This window comes from Pseudonaja textilis, chromosome Z (assembly GCF_049901715.1).
Source record: "Pseudonaja textilis isolate UNSWEBS1 chromosome Z, rPseTex1.2, whole genome shotgun sequence".
Classification (NCBI taxonomy): domain Eukaryota; kingdom Metazoa; phylum Chordata; class Lepidosauria; order Squamata; family Elapidae; genus Pseudonaja; species Pseudonaja textilis.
Window position 1 is genome coordinate 66,391,148 of NC_142008.1, and position 21,528 is coordinate 66,412,675.

At 43.5% G+C, this 21,528-nt stretch overlaps 1 protein-coding gene across 2 annotated transcripts in view; it reads right to left on the reverse strand.

Annotated features, from left to right (window-relative positions):
- The window catches only part of MATCAP2 (microtubule associated tyrosine carboxypeptidase 2), a 91,072-nt gene extending 69,879 nt beyond the window's left edge, over positions 1-21,193 (reverse strand). Inside the window, exon 1 of one of the 2 annotated variants that reach the window (XM_026702246.2) lies at positions 20,769-21,193. In XM_026702246.2, coding sequence (XP_026558031.1) covers positions 20,769-20,793 — 25 coding nt within the window. In that variant the 5' untranslated portion in view covers positions 20,794-21,193. The remainder of the gene's footprint in view (positions 1-20,768) is intronic. The other variant, XM_087917600.1, reaches the window with a different exon arrangement.
- Between the last annotated feature and the right edge of the window lie 335 nt (positions 21,194-21,528).

A 21,528-nucleotide genomic window follows, 5' to 3' on the forward strand; every position in this document is an offset into this window, starting at 1 on the left:
GCACGGGTGACTCGGGAGTAAGGCTGCAAGGTATGGCCCCTCCTTCAAGAAAATAAAAGGCAGCTGTGAAGCAAACATTCTTTGAAACTCAGCCTTGTGGACATTACAGTAACTTAAGTTGGTATTTGAAGACTCTTGTGTTGTGAAATATTTCTTATCTGTGACTCTTGGCAGTCTTGTACAGTTTGGTCAAGGTTTGTGCTTATCAAAGTTAATTAGTTTGCAGCAGCCTTTTAACCGGGGATTCGTAAGACTCATTAAAAGGTTTCTGTTCCCTGTGGTTATTGTTTGTCTTATTGGAAAAGGGTTTGGGTCCAACACTTGTAGCCTGGATATATGCAGCCCAAAACTGGTAGACTTAATATGGTTGAAAACAATGACAATCATATAGAGTATGGCTATTAATTTACCTGTTTGCATACAAGGAGGAAAGGAAATAATTTTTCCATGAATCTTTCTCCATAGTAGATCCTCGTTTTTCTATCTATGCAGAAAGAAAAGGATTCACCCCTTTTTCTGTATAGACAATGTTTGTTTATTTATATAGATTTACACGTGTGTGTGTGTGTGTGTGTGTGTGTGAGAGAGAGAGAGAGAGAGAGAGAGAGAGAGGGAGGGAGAGAGAGAGAAAGAGAACTGTGTCAGACTACAGTAATGCTATAATAATGTTTTATATATATTTTTAAAAAGCACACTAATCTTGAAAATAATAAAGCAATTTACTTAAAAGAAATATTATTCCATTAGGTATTTTATGTGAGAAAACAATTCCCAGTGCAGAATAAACTGTGCTTTTTAAAAATTATTACCATGCAGACTTGATATATTTTCAATTAAGTCAAGCACATATTACTCTACTCAAGAGTTCATGGGACTGACCTAATTGCTCCCTGATGGATTTAAATTATTCTCAGAAATGACACATTGCTACACAAACTATTTGAAGAGGAACTATTTAAAATCAATAGGACAAGTAGTTAGGATGAATTTGCATCCTATTCACCCGGTTTTCTCGGATTGCAGTAACTGATGCTGGATCCAAGCCCCTTTCTCTCGCCCCTCCCTTATCAGAAATCCTACTAAAGATCCGACAGATAGAGGGCGGAGCTGGCGTCACAACGATACGGCATGCAATCTTGGAGGTCTGAGATCGCTGCCGATATCTTTGCTCCTGGACGATCCTATCGGATCTAAACCATCCCGAAGAGACGGTGAAAGTGAAGAGTGCATCCTGTCGATCCCAAGGATACCGCAAAGTCCCTGGTAGATCCAGGAGAAGCTCTTCTTGCCAGTGGCAAAGAGGCAGCCATTAAAGCTGCTGAAGTTGGGACAGCTCCGAAACAGAAGAGAACAGAAAGAGAGAGTGTGCCGGTTTGGTGAGAACTTTTTCTTTATTCTAAGATCTGAAAGGACGCCCTAAGGAAAAGAAAAAATCTGTAAAAGTTTTGACAGAAGTGATTAAGCGGCGATTTTAAACAGGAATGTCAAAGTAATGTTTTTTTTCTCATTGCTGGATTTTCTATACATGATCTTATATTTTGAAACTGGACTGGTTTTTTCTTTTTCATCTATTTTTTTCTCCTTTTTGATTTTGTAACTATTTTAGGCTAGAGACTCCCATTTAGTTATTTCTTTTTTAAAAATATCTTCTTTTTTTAATTAATTCTTATTGCATTTTGCTTGAAAAAGGAGGAGGAAAATGAAAGCAAAGAAACTTTGTAACACTGCCAACTAGAGGCTTGGAAATATTCTATTTCTCTTGCGACCAGACAAAGCTGAGAAAGAAAGAACTGAGACTTTTTTTTCAAGGACATTGCTATTCAATAAGATAGAGGGAAGAGCATGGGAGAGTATTATTGCAGGTGCTCCTCTGGGTTTCTATCAACAGCTGGAGTCTGGTGCTGAAGGTTATAGAAAAAGAAAAGGTGATAAGTTTCTAGAGAAGAGTGTTATAACAAGAGCTTGGATAACTAAACAAAGTGCAGTGTGTTTTCTTGATTTTTTCTAAGCTGTGCTACCCCTCCTCAACAGTTTATTTTTTGAAATAGCTATTTGGACTTCTAGTTCTTTGGAACTTGTCTTTGCTTTTTTTTTTTCTTTATGCTTGTCTTTGGAAGTTAATTTTTTATGTTTGTTTTTTATTTTAAAAGAAAAGTTTTAGTATTAATGATTCCCTTCCTTTTCTTTTTAAGGGAGTAGCCTTTTTTTTCTTTTTCTCTTTTTGATTTTCTGGTATTTTTGTTTTTCCATCTACCTCCAATACTGTTTTTTTTTTCTTTTTATCTTCCTGGCTTTTTTTTCTTTTTCTCTTATGCAGTCTTTTATATTTGAGACCTATTAATTGGATTAAGGTGTTGAAGAACCTGAATAATTTTTCCTTTTTTTTTAGCTTTTTATTCTTCACTTTCCCATCTTTTTTAGGATTTTACAACTTTTTCTTCTTTGTGTATGTTTATGGTTTTTTCCTTCATTTTTGAATTTTCATTGTTATCTAATTAATCGATTGGATTAAGGCAGGGGTGGGCAATTAATTTCTGTCGGGGGCCACATGGAAAATCAGATCTGCGTTCAAGGGCCGAACAAATTTTTACAAAAGGCCATTATGAAGGGCCCATTATAAAATACAGCAAATTATATATAAGAATATTACATATGTATGTATGTATGTATGTATGTATGTATGCTGTGGCTCCGGGCTTGGATTCAGCTCCTGTGACTGATATGAGTTCAAGTGAGGAGGTCATGGCAGAAAAATATGAGCCGGCATGGCTCAGTGATTGGACTGGTAACCAGGATGAGGAGATGGACGTGACAAAGGACGACAGACCTGATGTATTAGAATTGTCAGGACCTTTGACCTCCTCTGGTTCCTTATCTGATCAACAGCCGGGAATGGCTGACAGGGAAGTTTTGAGAGAGTCTTCTAGTGGAGATGAGAACTTGGAAAATTTGTGGTTAAATGTAAAAAACAGAAGACAGTTGAGAAGGCAAAATCAGCTGGAGCGAATGAGGAGAGCGAGTTAGTAAATTAGCACGTTGCCTCAATGAGTATAAAAGGACACAGCTGGGCTGGTACATTTTGCTAGGAACAAAGTGACTATTGGAGTGAGGACGTTACACCAAGAAGCTCTGAGACTGGAGATTTATTGCCAGGACTGGTTTGCCAGACAGAGTAAAGATTTATGCTGTGGTTTCTGCCAGCCGTTATCTCATAAGACTTCTTTCCGTTTGATTTAATTGTGAAACGGCTGCTTTCTGTTTTGTTCGTTTGAATTTTGAAGGGGAGTCATAACATTATTGTTCCTGGCCACAAACAAACCATCTTTTAAGCAAGATGGATTCAAATCAACTGCAGCGTTAAATAGAGCAGCAACAACAACAAATTAATCAGCTACTGCAAAGCAATGTGACGCTTCAGAATCAGGTAACACAATTGCTGAATTATGTTTCCAGCTTACCAAGCCCTGCTGCTGTTCCCCCTGCCACTCCTGTGAGGAAAAGCCCAGTATCCATGCCGGAGAAATTTTCTGGGCAAATGGACAGGTTCCCGGCATTTATGGGTCAATGCCAATTGTTTATCTCTCTGAGGCCTGAAGACTTCCCAACCGACCGGTCTAAAGTAGGATTTATGATCAGTTTATTAACCGGGCAGGCTGCTAATTGGGCTACTCCCTTGTTAGTTCAAGATAGCCCATTGTTGAACAATTTCCAGGGTTTTCTCCAACAAATGAGAGTGATGTTTGAGAACCCAATTAAGATACAAACTGTGGACAGACGGTTACGGGACATTAATCAGGGGAAACGTTCCCTGCAGGAATACGTTGCAGAATTTCGTTTGCTGTGTATGGACTCTAACTGGAACGAACCGGCTCATATGGCTGCATTCCAGGAAGGCTTGTCTGATGCCATCAAAGATGAGCTGGTCCATGCAGAGCGGGCTTTAACTTTGGATGCATTGATAGTTCAGTGCTTACGAATTGAAGCTCGTTTACAGCAATGTGGACGCAAACGACTCGTTATGGAACCATCTTTCTGTTTTCTGTTTTGTTCGTTTGAATTTTGAAGGGAGTCATTTTATATATATATATATATATATATATATATATATATATATATATATATATATATATATATCCCGATATATATATATATGGATCTTTGGTTGTTTGGGTTTTCTCCCGCGTAAGATTCGAAGTATCTAGGCAACGTTTCGATGAAGTCTCATTCATCATCTTCAGGCTTCTGTCTTCGGCTCTTGCTTCTCAGAGTGATGTGAGATGGCAGCTGCTTCTTCCTTTTAACTGCTAGTGGGGGTGGGACTTGATTGGGTGGGGGCTTGGCTGTGTTCTGATTGGGTGGGGGTGTGTTCTCATTGGTAGGGGGTTTGGCTGTGTTCGAATTGGTTGGGGGGTTGGCCATGTTCTGATTGGTTGGAGGCGTGTTCTGTTCAGGTGGGGGCTTGGTTGTGCTCAGGTTAGTCCTAGTTGCTGGGGGATTTGAGTTGGTGAGCTATGATCTTGCTGTTTGGCTTCGAGTTCATGGTCGTGCTGCATCTTCATAGTGGGTATCGGTTTGCTTCATGTATGGCTCGGAGGGGTTTGAAGTGGGTGGTGATGCAGCTGCAGTGCAGCTTCTGGTCCATGGTTGTGTCTCATCGAGCCATACATGAAGCAAACCGACACCCACTATGAAGATGCAGCACGACCACGAACTCGAAGCCAAACAGCAAGATCACAGCTCACCAACTCAAATCCCCAGCAACTAGGACTAACCTGAGCACAACCAAGCCCCCACCTGAACAGAACACGCCTCCAACCAATCAGAACACGGCCAACCCCCCACCCAATCAAGTCCCACCCCCACTAGCAGTTAAAAGGAAGAAGCAGCTGCAATCTCACATCACTCTGAGAAGCAAGAGCCGAAGACAGAAGCCTGAAGATGATGAATGAGACTTCATCGAAACGTTGCCTAGATACTTTGAATCTTACGTGGGAGAAAACCCGAACAACCAAAGATCAACATACAAATACCCGCGAGAACCTCAGAAAACAAATATTGCACCTCTACGGGGAGGAAACCCACCATCTGACCAGGACTTATGAAAAACTTGAAGTCCAAAGAGCTTCCATTTTATGTGACCTTGCATTCCTATGCAACTGCCGAGATCAAAATTTAATTCCCACAAGCTTCCAATTGAAATTCCACACCAACACAGCAGCCACCAAACGCATCCTAAAAAGAACAGAATTGGCCCTAATTAGAAATGAACTTCACACAAAAAGGTTTCTCCTAGACCAAATCAACAAAGATCTCCTCACACTCCACCTCAGACTCAGCAACAAGATTCACCCCCTACTTTGGGACAAATCCAAACAACTCGCTGTCTGGAGAGCGAAACACAGACCACCCTCAAGACAGACACACACACCAACAAACTCAGGAAACTACAACAACGCCAGAAACCAACTCCTCCCCCCCGCAGCCACACATGAAACAAACAGTGCACAACATCTCAGACAAGATCCTCACTGAAGCTGAAACCAAGGTCCTTTCAAAAGGATTCAACTTTGCTGTCGCTCCCAAACACATCCCCACAGAAACCATCATATGCGGAGTTGAAACCAGCCTGACCAAAACCAACCCTGACGATGCTAACAAAATCAGACTCGAAATCACCAACATCCTCTGCACTAGCAAACCACCCAAAAGCAACTTATCCAAAGAAGAACAAACTGCACTACTTAACCTGAAAGAAGACACCAGCATAATAATCCTACCAGCAGACAAGGGCAGCACGACAGTGGTTATGAACACATCTGACTACCAAACCAAGTTAACCAACCTACTCCAAGACCCCACATACAAACCCCTAAAGACAGACCCCACCACCTACCTAGAAAGAACTACCAAATCCAAAATAAAAGCCTCGCCCATCAGTGAAGAAATCCAGCAAAGAATCATACCCAGAGAGAAATCATCCAGATGCCCTAAGCTTTATGGTCTCCCCAAGATACACAAAGAAGGAACCCCACTCAGACCAATAGTCAGCTCCATAGGCTCACCTCTACAAAACCTGGCCAAATTTCTCGCCAAACAACTACAACCCTATGCAGAATCCATCAACTCACACGTAAGAAACTCATTCCAGTTCATCGAGATCATAAAGAAACAAAACTTACAACCCAGCGACCTACTAGTAAGCTTCGATGTCATATCCCTCTTCACCCAAGTGCCAATAAAAGAAGCCCTGACAGCCATCCAAAACAACTACAACCCCGCAAGCACATCCTAGATCTGACCAACCACTGCCTATCCAATACATACTTCACCTACAATGGACAAAAATACAAACAAATAGAAGGAGCACCCATGGGATCACCCTCTCACCTGTCATCGCAAACCTCTACATGGAACACTTTGAAACATAAGCTCTAGAAAAATACGACCACAAACCCAAACTCTGGCTCAGATACATAGATGACACCTTCATAATCTGGCCACACGGGAAAGAAAAACTGAACAACTTCCTCACACACCGCAACAGCCTACACCCCAAAATACAATTCACCATGGAAACAGAAGCCAACAATCAATTTCCCTTCCTAGATGTCTTGGTATACAAAAGATCCAATGGCTCCCTAGGACACACCATCTACCAGAAGAAAACACATACAAACCGCTATCTACATGCACTCTCACACCACCACCCAGCACAGATCAATTCCGTAGCCAAGACACTCATCTCCAGAACAAAATGCTTAGCCGATGAACAACACCAAAAAACCGAACTACACACTCTCTCCAACGTACTTACAGCCAATGGATTCCAAAGAAAGAAGATTACCCACCTAATCCAAAAAGAAACCCCAACCAAAATCCAAGACAGAGAACAAGAAAACGGAAAAGCCCTCCTCCCATATATAAAAGGCACTACAGACAAAATCAGCAAGATCCTCCAAAAACACAACATTAAAACAGCATTCTGCACTAACAGAAAAATATCCACCATCCTAAGAAACCCCAAAGACAAAATCGAGATTAGAAAACCAAGGAGTATACGGAAATTCCCTGCACTGCCTGCCCTACCACATACATTGGACAAACTAACAGAAGAATAAGTGCACGCATTGAAGAACATAAGAACTCAATCAAAAAAGAAGAAACGACCTCTTCCCTGGTCCAACACCTCAAAGCCACAGGACATGAAATTGACTTTAAAAATACCAGAACTATCGCCAAAACCGAACACTTCAACAGCAGAATAATCAGAGAAGCCATAGAGATAGAAAACGCCCACACAGCATGAACAAACGAGATGACACCTCCCGCCTTCCAGCCATTTGGAAACCCGCCCTCATGAACAGGCGAGTACCTAACATGAAGAAGGACACCAGACCCACACCCATGAGAGCCACACAAGATGCCACCACCACACTCCCATGTAGAAAACAGACTCACACCCACTCAGAAGATGAGACACGACCATGGACCAGAAGCTGCACTGCAGCTGCATCACCACCCACTTCAAACCCCTCCGAGCCATACATGAAGCAAACCGACACCCACTATGAAGATGCAGCACGACCACGAACTCGAAGCCAAACAGCAAGATCACAGCTCACCAACTCAAATCCCCCAGCAACTAGGACTAACCTGAGCACAACCAAGCCCCCACCTGAACAGAACATGCCTCCAACCAATCAGAACACGGCCAACCCCCAACCAATCAGAACACAGCCAAACTCCTACCAATGAGAACACACCCCCACCCAATCAGAACACAGCCAAGCCCCCACCCAATCAAGTCCCACCCCACTAGCAGTTAAAAGGAAGAAGCAGCTGCAATCTCACATCACTCTGAGAAGCAAGAGCCGAAGACAGAAGCCTGAAGATGATGAATGAGACTTCATCAAACGTTGCCTAGATACTTGAATCTTACGCGGAGAAAACCCGAACAACCAAAGATCCACATACAAATACCCACGAGAACCTCAGAAAACACACACATATATATATATAAAATATAAAATATAAAATATAAATATATAATATAGTATAGTATAGTATAGTATAGTATAGTATAGTATAGTATAGTATAGTATAGTATAGTATAATATAATATAATATAATATAGTAGTAGCGGCTGCACCTGCTACTACTTTCCACGCTTTCAAACGCGAGTCCCAGGAGACAACAAACAGCAAACCGCGCTCAGGGGCATCCAAGCCCACCTAAAGCTAGGCCGCTTCTGGTGGAGCTTTGCCCTGCCTTGGTGCCCCGTTTCCCGGCTCGGCGGTCCTGCTCAGGCGGCACTTTAAAAGCCCTCCTCCTCGCATACGCGCCCGACGAGCCGCTCACCACGACGGCGGCTCCCAGCACCCGAGCAACTTCCCAGCAACTTGTGGCTTGCTTTTTCCTCTTGGGCACTCGCACCTGGCCCCGAGCCGCACGGCAGAGGGGAAGCCCGGAGCACTGCCGGGTCACCTCCTCCAAGCAACCCGCCCACCCGCCAGGCGGAACCCTTCCCGCTCCTCAGCAGGAAGACGCTCCCACCTGCAAACTTTGCCTGTGCAAAGTTTAAGCCTGAAGCCCCGAAAGCCGAGCAACTTCCTGGCAACTTTTGGCTTCCTTTCAACTCGCAGAAGCTCACGCCTGGCCCTGAGCCCCGGCGGAGGGGAAACCCGGAGAGCCGCCGGGACGCCTCCTCCAAGCAGCCCGCCTGCCCACCAGGCTTCCCCTCTGCCACGCAGCTCGGGGCCAGGCGCGAGTGCCCACGAGGAAAAAGGAAGCCGCAAGTTGCTGGGAAGTTGCTCGGGTTTCCGGGGCTTCCAGGCTTAAACTTTGCACAGGCAAAGTTTGCAGGCGGGAGCATCTTCCTGCCGAGGAGCGGGAAGGGTTCCGCCTGGCGGGTGGGCGGGCTGGTTGGAGGAGGCAACCCGGCAGCACTCCAGGCTTCCCTCTGCCGTGCGGCTCAGGGCCAGGCACGAGTACCTGTGAGTTGAAAGGAAGCCGAAAGTTGCCGGGAAGTTGCTCGGGTTTCCAGGGCTTCCAGGCTTAAACTTTGCACAGGCAAAGTTTGCAGGTGGGAGCGTCTTCCCGCCGAGGAGCGGGAAGGGTTCCGCCCGGAGGGCGGGCGGGCTGCTTGGAGGAGGCGACCTGACGGTGCTCCGGGTTTCCCCTCTGCCGCGTGGCTCGGGGCCAGGCACGAGCGCCCACGAGGAAAAAGGACGCCGCAAGTTGCTGGGAAGTTGGTCGGGTGCTAGGAGCTGCCGTCATGGTGAGCGACTCATCGGGCACATACGCGAGGAGGAGGGCTTTTAAAGTGCCACCAGAGCAGGACCGCCGAGCCGGGAAACGGAACACCAAGGCAGGGCAAGGCTCCACCAGCAGCGGCCTAGCTTTAGGTGGCTCCAAGCAGCCCACTCCAAGCAGCCCACCCGCCCGCCAGGCGGAACCCTTCCCGCTCCTCGGCGGGAAGACGCTCCCGCCTGCAAACTTTGCCTTTGCAAAGTTTAAGCCTGGAAGCCCCGGAAAAAAAAGGGGGATCGGCAGGGACTCACCTTCAGAGAGGTCGCACTCGAAGGTGATTTTTAACTCCCAGCCGAGGCCTTTGCAAAGTTCTTCTTTTCTTTCCTACCCCGAGAGCGCTCCGCACTGTTTTGCAGCTTTGGGGGCCATGCGGCGCAGGGCAATACGCCACACCCAGTTTTTTTTTTTCAGGGGCGGGCCGGATTGGACAGACCAACGGGCCGGATGCGGCCCGTGGGCCGTAGTTTGTCCACCCCTGGATTAAGATATTCAAGAACCTGAAGAAATTCTTTTTTCCTTTTTTTATTATTATTACTATTTGGCTTCTTTTTTCCTACTATTTTTATTTGGAATCGTAATTGGTTACTTTATAATCGGATTAAGGTTTAGAAGAACCTGAAGATTTTGAATTGTTTGAAATGAGTAGGAAATTAACAGCTACCAATTCTTCAACTTCTACTTCCTCCTTTCCACCATCTGGAGGACAACGTTTAATACAGACAACGTTAAGGCAAAAGAAAGAACAAGAAAAAGAAAAAGTGATCCTGCAGATGATTATGCAAGGAATTCAAAACATTCAAACAAGATCAGAATAATATTGAAAAGAGAATAGAAAACATCAAACAAAGAACAGAGAACATTGAACAAAGAACAGGGAAAACCGATGAAAAAGTCGAGAACATCCAACAAATGATGATGAAGTATGATGAGAGACTACTAAAAATTGAAGATAAACAAAGAGATAAGAAGATTGGAGACATTGATACCAGATTAACTGTGCTTGAACAAAATAAAAGTGGTATGTTGAGATGGGAGATGGATGGATCAGAATTTTATCTCAGATTCCAAAACATAGAGAAAGAAAAAGGACAAAATCTAGCTGAGATAATGGTAGAAATATTGGCTGAAGCTTTGGAAATAACGGAAGAGAAGATGATGGATGGAACAGATGAGGTTTATCCGAGTCTTCACAAGATACGCAATGAGAAATAGCCTACCAAGAGAAGTTCACATCAGATTTACAAAGAAAGCCATTAAAACGCAAATATTGCAAGTGGCAAGAGAGAAAACATTGAAATATAAAGGTAAGGAGATCGTGGTTTTGAAACAAGTACCCAGAAGAGTGAGAGAGATGAGAAGAGGATACCGATTTCTGACAAAAATTCTACTTACAAAAGAGGTGAATTATAAATGGCTGATTCCAGAAGGTTTAATGTTCACATGGCAAGAACAGAGATACAGAATTGATTCAATTGAGAAAGCTGAATCATTTTATACAGAATTTTTCAGAGGGAAAGAGGAAGAGGCAGAAAAATAAATTTCACTAATTGAATTCCAAGAGGACTGCCAAATGACGAATGAAAAAGAGGAAGGTGCAGTAGGTGGAAAGGAGGAAGCCAAAGGTCAACGTAAACCAAGATCCACGAGAGCTGCCAATCCTAATTATAAAATTTTACCATGGAAGAGAAAAAATTGATTACAATTAATATAAGTGGACTTAATTCAGCCATTAAAAGAAGGAAAACTTTCCATAAATTAGAAAAATTAAAATTTGATATAATCTGCCTACAAGAAGTACATATTAAAAAGCAATATGAACAATTCTTGATACAACCAAAACTAGGGAAAATATTTACCTCCTTGACACAATGCAAGAAAAGAGGAGTGGTTTTATATATTAAAGAGACTATTCCAGCGAAATGGATTTATACTGATGACGACGGAAGAATACTAATGGTGGAAATAATAGATAATAATACGAAAACACTCCTGATTGCAATCTATGCCCCAAATGATAAACAAGAAGAATTTTATAAAAAATTACATATCAAAATAATTGATTCGGACTATGCTAATATAGTTATAGTGGGAGATTTTAATGGAATTGTAGACAAAAAAAATGGACTATACAGCACAGAAAACAATAAAGCAAAACAGAACGATCCTCCCTAAATCTTTTTTTAATATGGTAGATGAAATAAACTTAAAAGATACACAGAGAGAAAGAAATGCTAAGACTAAACAATACACCTTCTATTCAAATAGACATTTATCATGGTCTAGAATAGATATGATATGGATGTCAGCAGAATTGTTAGCTAATATTCAAGAAATAAATATTGAAACAAGTACTTGGGCAGATCACAATCCAATGACAATTAAATGGAAAGGACAAAGAAGAAGATCTAGATGGACGTTAAATAATACTATATTAAAGGAAAAAGACTTTACACAGTGGATGGAGAAAGAACCGGCTTTCTTCTTTAGAGAAACCAAAAAAATACATCAATGCAGAACATATGAGATACAATGAAGGTATATGCCAGAGGCTTGATAATAGACTATACAAGGAAAAGAAATACCATGAAAAGATGAGCCTCTAAGGCATTAGAGGATGAGTACAAAAGACTTGAAAAAGAGCTACAGAAAATGCCACAGAAAAAGGACACTAAGTTAAAAATGGATATAATTAAACATAAAATGGGTCTAATAGAAAAAGAACTAGCACAGAAAATCAGAGGTGCGAAACAGAACTCTTTGAAGATGCAAATAAACCAGATAGATGGTTAGCATATAAATTGAGAAAGGAGAAAGAATCAAGGAAAATATTGCAATTAATAGATGACCAAGGCCAAGTTTGCTATGGTAGTAAAGAGAGGAAGGAAATCATTCAAGACTATTATGGGAAACTATACACACAAGAGAATATTGATGAGGAAAGAGTCAAACAGTACCTACAGAATGCTAAGTTACCCCAGATACCTAAAGTGATTGAAACAATGTTAGAAAGCAATATAACGATGATGGAGTTAACTGAAACACTCAAGAAGCAAAATAATGGAAAGGCACCAGGCCCAGATGGACTTCCAGCAGAATTTTACAAAACATTACAACAATTGTTGAATCTTCCATTGCTAGAAGTTATGAATGAAGTTATGTTAAAGAAGAGGATACCCAAATCATGGTCAGAAGCTTATATTACACTTGTTCCAAAAGAGGAGGCTGATCCATTACAAATCAAGAACTATAGACCTATCTCCCTACTAAACGCAGATTATAAAATTTTTGCTTCAATATTGGCAGAAAGACTTTAAAAATACTTAAATAATTTTATTCATTCTGATCAAAATGGATTTCTGCCAAAGAGACAAATTAAAGACAATATGAGAGTAATTTTGGACACTTTGGAATATTATGAGGCACATCCTGAAAACAAATGCCTTTGATATTTCTAGATGCACAGAAGGCATTTGATAAAGTGAATTGGCGATTCATGTTGTTACTGCTGGAACAGATGGGCTTTGCTAGAAAATTTATTCAAGCAATAGAAGCTATATATCATAAGCAAACGGCAAAGGTAATGATAGAGGGAGAACTGACAGACTCTACTGATATAAGAAAAAGAACAAGAGAAGGGTGCCCACTGTCACCTCTGTTGTTTGTGTTAACTTTGGAAGTGCTAAACAGAAATATTAGAGATGAAAAGAATATAAAAGGGATGAAAATTAAAAAGGAAGAATTTAAGTTGCAAGCATGCTTGCAGATGATCTGGTTTTTAATCTAGAAGACCCATTAGAAACAGCATCAAAATTGACAGAAAAGATAGAAACATATGGAAAGGTGGCTGGTTTGAAAATAAATAAAGATAAGACAAAGATCTTGACAAAGAATATGCTATCAAGACAAAAGGAAGAACTGGCAGACCTACTGAAAATTCAGGTCATGAATCAAGTACTTGGGGATATACTTGACAGCAAGATGCAGTACACTAAATATATATATATATCAAACTTAAACAGCAGAGAGCGCTAGATTTGGCAAAATGGGAAAATTTACAACTGCGATTAATAGGGAGAATATCAAAAATCAAGATGAATATATTACCCAGAATTTTATATTTGTTTCAAACAATTCCAATTAGGCTTGGAAAAGACTATTTTGAAGATTTAAATAAAATTGTGTTGAAATTTATATGGCATGTAAGAAAGCGAGAATAAAGCTAAAACTTTTGCAAGATGCTAGAATAAGAGGAGGATTAGGTTTGCCTAATTAGGAGTTGTATTACCAAGCTACAAATTTGATGTGGGTTAAGGAATGGATAACATTAAGAAATACTAGATTGTTGACATTAGAAGGACATGATCTGTTGTTGGGGTGGCATGCTTTTCTATGGTATAAAGGAACTAAAACACAGGGGTACTTTAGAAGACATTATATATGGGAGTCTCTGTAGTTAAACTGGGAGAAGATTAAAAGACAATGTTATTTGAAAATTCCAGTCTGGCTATCGACTATTGAAGCATTTTCTTATCCTATAATATATAAAAAGGAAAAAAACAGTTAAATATGGTGAAATATTGAATGAAAAGGGTGAACTTAAATCTATACAAAAGCTAGAGGAACAAGGTATAAAGATGAATTGGTTTTCATATACGCAAATACATTCAAGGTATGATAAAGATTTTAAAACAGGTTTATATGATAAACTGACTGGTTTAGCTAAGATTTTTACAGGTACTGATGAAAAGGTGATTAAAAAATTGTATGGATATTTATTAGAAATTAAACTAGAAGAAAAACAAGTTAAACTATGATTGCTTGGGGGAAGAATTTTGGATATGGGATTGATCTAGAAAAATGGCAAAAATTGTGGTCTCAAAATTATAAAATGACAATGTCAACAGCATATAAAGAAAATTTGTATGTTTTACAGGTGGCATTTTCCCCTCAACAAGAATAGCAAGAATGTTGAAGAATAAATCCGAAAAATGTTGGAAATGTCATCAGATACCAGGCTCATATTACCATATGTGATGGACTTGTGCGGATGCTAAAAAATACTGGACTAAAATCCACACGTGGTTGGAAAAAATGACAAAAAAGCATATAGACTTGAAACCTGAGATATTTTTATTGGGAATTTTGACCTGAAATATATAGTAAAGATTTGAAATACCTGATTGTAAATGTATTAACAGCAGCTAAGATTGTATTTGCTAAAAGCTGGAAAAATGAGAAAATACCATCACAGGAGGAAATTATTAAGAAAATATTGGAATGTGCTGAAATGAGCAGATTGACATTTGAAATTAGAGAACAGGATGATAAACAATTTTATAAAGTTTGGGATCTATTCTATCAATGGTTAGACAATAAAGTGTTGTGACTCGGAGGTTTGAGCCTGCTCTGTTAGAAGACACAGAATTGAGCAATGAGGAAGAAGAGGATTTGGCTCTGAGGTTTGAGCCTGCTTTGCTAGAGAATTTGGAATTGCCTTCCTCCCCAGGACCTTCCTCCCTGGTTGTGCCTCAGGTGTCAGCAGATAATCAGGAGAGCGTGCCGGAGTCCTTGGCTGAGGATCAACCTGAGGAATGCTGGTTTGATGCAAGGCAAAGACGCAGGCAGAAGCGTGAAATGCAACGTAAAAAGAAAAGGACAAATCAGAGACTGAGATGAGAGACTGACAACGCCCCACAGGGAATAAAAGTGGGCGTCTTAGCTCTGATTCCTTGTTCGGGACAACTTGTTGATTTATGAGAAGAAGCTTCTGCATATTTTCCTATGTGGCGTTGGTTTGTGATTTATGTTTCTTTATCAGACTTGGCAGATAGCTGGCATGAGACTGCCAAGAATGTTTCAGGATTAAGGAAGATAACCCTGCAATTACCAGACTCGCCTGCTTATTTGTGTTTCAGCTGGAAATTTGGACTTATTACTTCGTTTGTCCAGGTGAGACATAACATTTTTGTCCCGAACCCAAACAAAAACCATCTTTTGATTAAGATGGATCAACAACAGCAGCAGTAACAGCAGCAGCAACAGATTAATCAGCTGCAAAATGATAACCATGTTCTGCAGCAGCAAGTTACTCAGCTGATTAATCAAATTACTCTGCTGCAGACTCGAGCTGCTCCTCCTGCCCCTCCCTGTAGGAAATGCCCGGTAGCTGTGCCGGATAAGTTCTCTGGGCAGCCTGAAATGTTCCCGGCTTTCATGGCACAGTGCCAATTGTTTATGGCTTTGAGGCCGGAGGATTTTCCTGATGACTGGGCTCGGGTGGGGTTTGTAATCAGTCTTCTGTCGGGCTTGGCTGCCAGGTAGGCCACTCCTTTGTTGGTGCAGGACAGTCTGTTGTTAACGGACTATCAGGGGTTTTGGCGCCACCTGAGACTAATGTATGAGGACCCCATACGGGCTCAGACAGCAGCCAAACGCATGAAGGAACTTCGCCAGGGGAAACGCCCCTTGCAGGAGTTCATTTCAGAGTTTCCACTGCTATGTTTGGACTCTGCATGGAATGATGCGGCTTTAATGGACGCATTTCAAGATGGTTTGTCGGAGGACATACAGGACGAGTTGGTTCACGTGGAGCCGGCCCCAACCCTCGACGCTCTGGTGGTGCAATGCTTGCGTATTGATGCCCGGCTTCAACAGCACAGGACTCGACGCCCCGTTCTGGAGCAGCCATCCACCTCAAGGCCGCAACGTCCTGTACAACCAGTGCCCCAGGTCTCCCACAGTGCCATGGCCAGGGTCGAGGAGCCGATGGAGTTGGGTGCGATCCGACCTCGTTTGTCAGCCCAAGAACGCACACGGAGGACTCCAGGGAGGCTTATGTCTGTATTGTGGGGGGCCTGGACATTTTGTGAATTCCTGTCCTGTTAAATGATGGGGAACACGCAAGCCAGTGCCCGAATTTAAACCAGATCAGTCGGGAAATGGGGCAGGCCTGGCCTTGGGGAAACCCTAGGTCGGGCACGTATCAACCAACCACCCAAAGTAGCGGAGGTGAACTCTGGACCCCCTCGACATTTACTTTTAGACATTAGGGTGTTTTTGCAGTCCAGGTCGGAGGGGATGCGTTGGTGGACTCGGGGGCTACGACCAGTTTTATGGACCAGGCTTTTGCAACTCATTTTGACGTCCCCTTGGTTGCGGTGGAACCTTTAATCAAGGTGGAAACGATTGATGGTCGGGAGCTTCGTGCTGGGTCCATTCGTTTTGCTACCCAGCCGTTGCGCCTGGTTATTGGGGACCATGAGGAGGCGATTAGTTTTTACATCACTGCAGACCTCCATCTCCCCTTGGTCCTTGGTATGGCCTGGCTACAGTTACACGATCCTCTGGTGGCTTGGGGGCAGAATGCCATTTCGTTCCCAAGTCTCCAGTGCATGGACCATTTATGACACACCTGTGCTGGCCAGGACATCACCGCCCCCGCCGTTTCTGTACCTCCTGAATTATCCAATTTCGCCGATGTTTTTAGCGAGAAGGAGGTGGATCGGTTACCCCTGCATCGACCCTATGACTGTCCTGTGGACCTTCTGCCCGATGCCCCACTACCCAAGGGTCGTCTGTATTCTATGTCTGAGCCCGAATTGGCTGCCCTTCATGATTTCTTGGAAAAGAATTTGGCCCGGGGGTTTATTCGGCCATCGTCATCCCCTCTTTCTGCTCCCGTTCTTTTCGTTAAAAAGAAGACGGGGGACTTGCGTTTGTGTTGTGACTACCACCGGTTGAATGCCATTACGGTGCAGAATAGTTACCCCTTGCCGCTCATTCTGGAGTTGATGGAGCGGTTATGGGAGGCTACTGTCTTCACCAAGCTCGATCTTTGAGGGGCCTACAACCTGGTGCGGATGCGAGAGGGGGACAAGTGGAAGACGGCGTTTGGCACCCGATACGGCCATTTTGAATACACCGTGATGCCATTCGGGTTGACCAATGCCCCTGCGGTCTTCCACCACCTGATGAATGACATGTTCCGGGACATGCTCGATCGGTTCGTGGTGGTGTACCTGGATGACATTTGGATTTATTCTAGGTCCAGGGACAACCATATTCAACAAGTTCATCAGGTATTGCAACGTCTTCGGGAGCATAAACTCTATGCGAAGCTGGAGAAATGCCTCTTTTTCCAGACTTCCATAGAGTTCTTGGGGCACATCATCTCTCCCGAAGGCATTGCCATGGACCTGCGTAAAGTGGAGGCTTTGTGTAATTGGGAACCCCCTCGTCAAGTGAAAGACGTTCCACGTTTCTTGGGGTTCACTAATTATTATCGGACCTTCATCCCGGGTTTTGCCAAGCTGACGGATCCCATCATTCAGCTCCTTAGAAAGAAGGTCCCGTTCCAGTGGGGGGCCCCGCAACAGGCCTTTGAGGCTCTCAAGGCGGCCTTCGTCGCAGAACCTATCCTGAGGCATCCTGATCCACATCATCCGTTTGTGGTGGAGACGGATGCGTCCAACGTGGCTATTGGGGCTGTGTTGTTGCAAGCCCCAGCAGATGGTGCCCCTCTTTTTCCCTGCGCTTACTATTCTCGGAAACTCACTCCTTCCGAGTGCAAGTATACTATCTGGGAAAAAGAGTTGTTGGCTATCAAGGCTGCGTTTGAGACCTGGTGACATCATCTTGAGGGGGCCCGGCACAAGGTGGAGGTTCGGACGGATCATCGTAATTTGGAGCACTTGTCCACTGCGAGGAAGTTGAACCAGCGACAGATTCGGTGGTTGTTGTTCTTTGCTCAGTTCAACTTTTTTGTGACTTATATCCCCAGTGGTCAAAATCGGAGAGCAGATGCCCTGTCTCGTAAACCTGAGTACCTTTGTCCCTAGGACCCTCTTCCTCCACGTACGGTGCTGCCACCGGAATCTTTGACCGTTATCCAGGAACCGGTGGATTTGCGGACTCGGATACGAGAGGTGCAGCACTTAGACGGTCACAGCAGAGAATGGGGGAAATTGGACCTAACTCACCATGGACTCTGGAGGAGGGCTTACTACGACATCGGGGCCGAATGTATGTGCCCACCAGGACACTTAGAGCCCTCATCATGACTCAATGTCATGACAACCCTGCTGCCAGCCATTTTGGATTTTTTAAGACCCTTCATCTGGTCACACGGACCTTTTGGTGGCCTCGAGTCCAGCACGATGTCTATGCCTACGTCGCGTCCTGTGTACCATGCCAGCAAGCGAAAGCCGCGTCGGGTGCACCTCCTGGTCTCCTTCAACTACTGCCGACTCTGGACAGACCATGGGGGGCAATTTCCATGGACTTCTTAATACATTTGCCCTCTTCGTCGGGATATACGACAGTGCTTGCAGTAGTTGACATGTTAACCAAGATGGTCCACTTTATTCCCTGTCAGAAGTTACCATTGGCTCGTACTACTGCCTAGTTATTTTTGCAGCATGTGTTCCGTCTACATGGTCTGCCAGACAGGTTAGTTTCGGATCGTGGTGTCCAGTTTACCACTCAATTCTGGAAGAGCCTAATGACCGTGTTACGAGTGCAGGTGTGCTTGGCACCGGCGCACCATCCAGAGACTGATGGTGGGACGGAGAAGGTGATTGGCATCCTTGCGCAATACTTACGATGTTTTGTTAACCACCGACAGAACGATTGGGCGACTTATCACCCACTGGCGGAGTTTGCCTTCAACAACTCCCAGCACACCTCCACTCACATGACACCTTTTTACGCAAATGTGGGTTACCATCCAAGGTTTTTCCCATTATCGATCTTGGATTCCCCAGTTCCACAGACACGAGACTTTTTATCGGAACTGCATTCGGTTCACCAATTGATTTCACAGCAATTGGAACGGGCTAAGGCGGACTACAAAAGGTTCGCGGATCATTCACGTCGGGCGACACCTCCACTGGCTGTGGGAGACAGGGTGTGGTTATCCACGAAGCATCTACGGGTCGATCGTCCGATGAAAAAGTTGGACCATCGCTTCATCGGTCCCTTCCCTATCAAGGAGGTCATCAATCCCATTGCTTATCGGCTCGCCCTACCACGCTCCATGAGCATTATCCTGTCTTCCACCATTCCCTTCTGGTTCCCGACGCCCCATCATGTGCTCTCCGTTCTCCCGCTGGTACGGTTTCTCCATCTGTACCCAGCGATGATCCCGCTGCTGATATGGTGGTCAGTATTCGGGATTCTCGCTGGCTGAAAGGACGATTTCAATACTCAGTTGAGAGGCTAGAGGATGGATCAGAGGCTCTTTCCTGGGTGGATGCTTCCACGGTTCATGCCCCAGACTTTATCTGGAGATTCCATGAACGGTTTCCATTGAAACCGCACCCGGATCGTCAGACTCGGAGGAAGGGCCCTGCAGTGAGGGATAGTGTTGTGACTCGGAGGTTTGGGCCTGCTCTGTTAGAAGACACAGACTTGAGCAATGAGGAAGAGGAGGATTTGGCCTTGAGTTTTGAGCCTGCTTTGCTGGAGGACACAGACTTGAGCCAGGAGGAAGAGGAGGATTTGGCTCTGAGTTTTGAGCCTGCTTTGCTAGAGAATTTGGAATTGCTTTCCTCCCCAGGACCTTCCTCCCCGGTTGTGCCTCAGGTGTCAGCAGATGATCAGGAGAGCGTGCCAGAGTCCTTGGCTGAGGATCAAGCTGAGGAATGCTGGTTTGATGCAAGGCAAAGACGCAGGCAGAAGCGTGAAATGCAACGTAAAAAGAAAAGGACAAATCAGAGACTGAGATGAGAGACTGACTACGCCCCACAGGGAATAAAAGTGGGCGTCTTAGCTCTGATTCCTTGTTTGGAACAACTTGTTGATTTATGAGAAGCTTCTGCATATTTTCCTGTGTGGCGTTGGTTTGTGATTTATGTTTCTTTATTGGACTTGACAGATAGCTGGCGTGAGACTGCCAAGAATGTTTCAGGATTAAGGAAGTTAACCCTGCAATTACCAAACTTGCCTGCTTATTTGTGTTTCAGCTGGAAATTTGGACTTATTACTTTGTTTGTCCAGGTGAGACATAACAATAAAGTATAGGAACAAAATATGTAAACTTTTAGAAAATACTAAATATATAAAGATGTATTCTTTTCTTACTATATCTACAAAATGTGTTTAGGATAGATTTGGGATGATAATATGAATTGTCGCAAAACAAATTTAGTAAAATATGATTATTTTCCAAAGCATGAATGAATAAAAGTATAGTCAAATGATTAATAATGATACCAATGTATTTAATATTGGATTGAAAATATGAGAGTATATACAATGTAATTGTAATTGAAGACTACCAAATGGAAGCACAAAACAATTTGTAAACCAACCGGCACACTGTATGTACATATATGGAAGATGGCCTGATGTTTTTATGTTTTGTTTGTTTATGTTTGTTTTAAAAACCAATAAAAAATTTATATATATAAAAAAAGATCCGACAGATGATGAAACAAAGGCCGTGCGGCATTGTTACTCACCAGTGACTCGAATAGATTCAAGCATCCTTCAGCAGGTCAGGCGTGGATTGCAAACGGACCTCACCTCCTCACTTTTTACCAGGGTACTATTCTAAAATCATGGGGGCAGCTCCAAGGGGACAGTTGGGGAGCACGACCAAGGGGAACTAGGGACAGAAGTTCCCGAGCTTCTGTCAAAATTGAAGCCTTGGAACAAGGCGCTAAACAGCGGCGATAGCAATTCGAAAGGCCGCTTCTTTTCCTTTCCCAAGCTCCAAGCAGCGGCTTGACTCTTTCGTTCCTCGGCGGCCGTTTCTTTATACAGGGTCATTGGAATCGTCGGTAGCTGCTGGCTAGTTTAGTTGCTAGGACACCCTATTTCCCGCAAATCACAGAACAGCTTCTGTAGGGAAATAGTACCACGAAACCTTGCAGATGCGCAGTGCGACTAGTACTTCAGGATTTCATCGGAAACCACATTTCCCAGCATACAATGCGCCGAGGAATATACATGAGTGTATTGGGAATTGTGGTCGCCATAAATGGAGCTTAATTGGTTCGGTGTAGCAAGTAGTTACTGCGTTGTGGTCGCCTAAACTTTTTTTTTTTTACGTTGATTAAATTTCAAGATAGATTGATTTAATTTCCCATAAATTAGAGAGTATGGGATGGAGTTGGTCTATTCCAAAGAAATGTAACTCGCTGGAAAGACACACCGGTGGGTTACTGTCTTAAGGAGAAAGGCGAAACGCGAAACTCAGGGAGGTATGCTCTTTAGGAG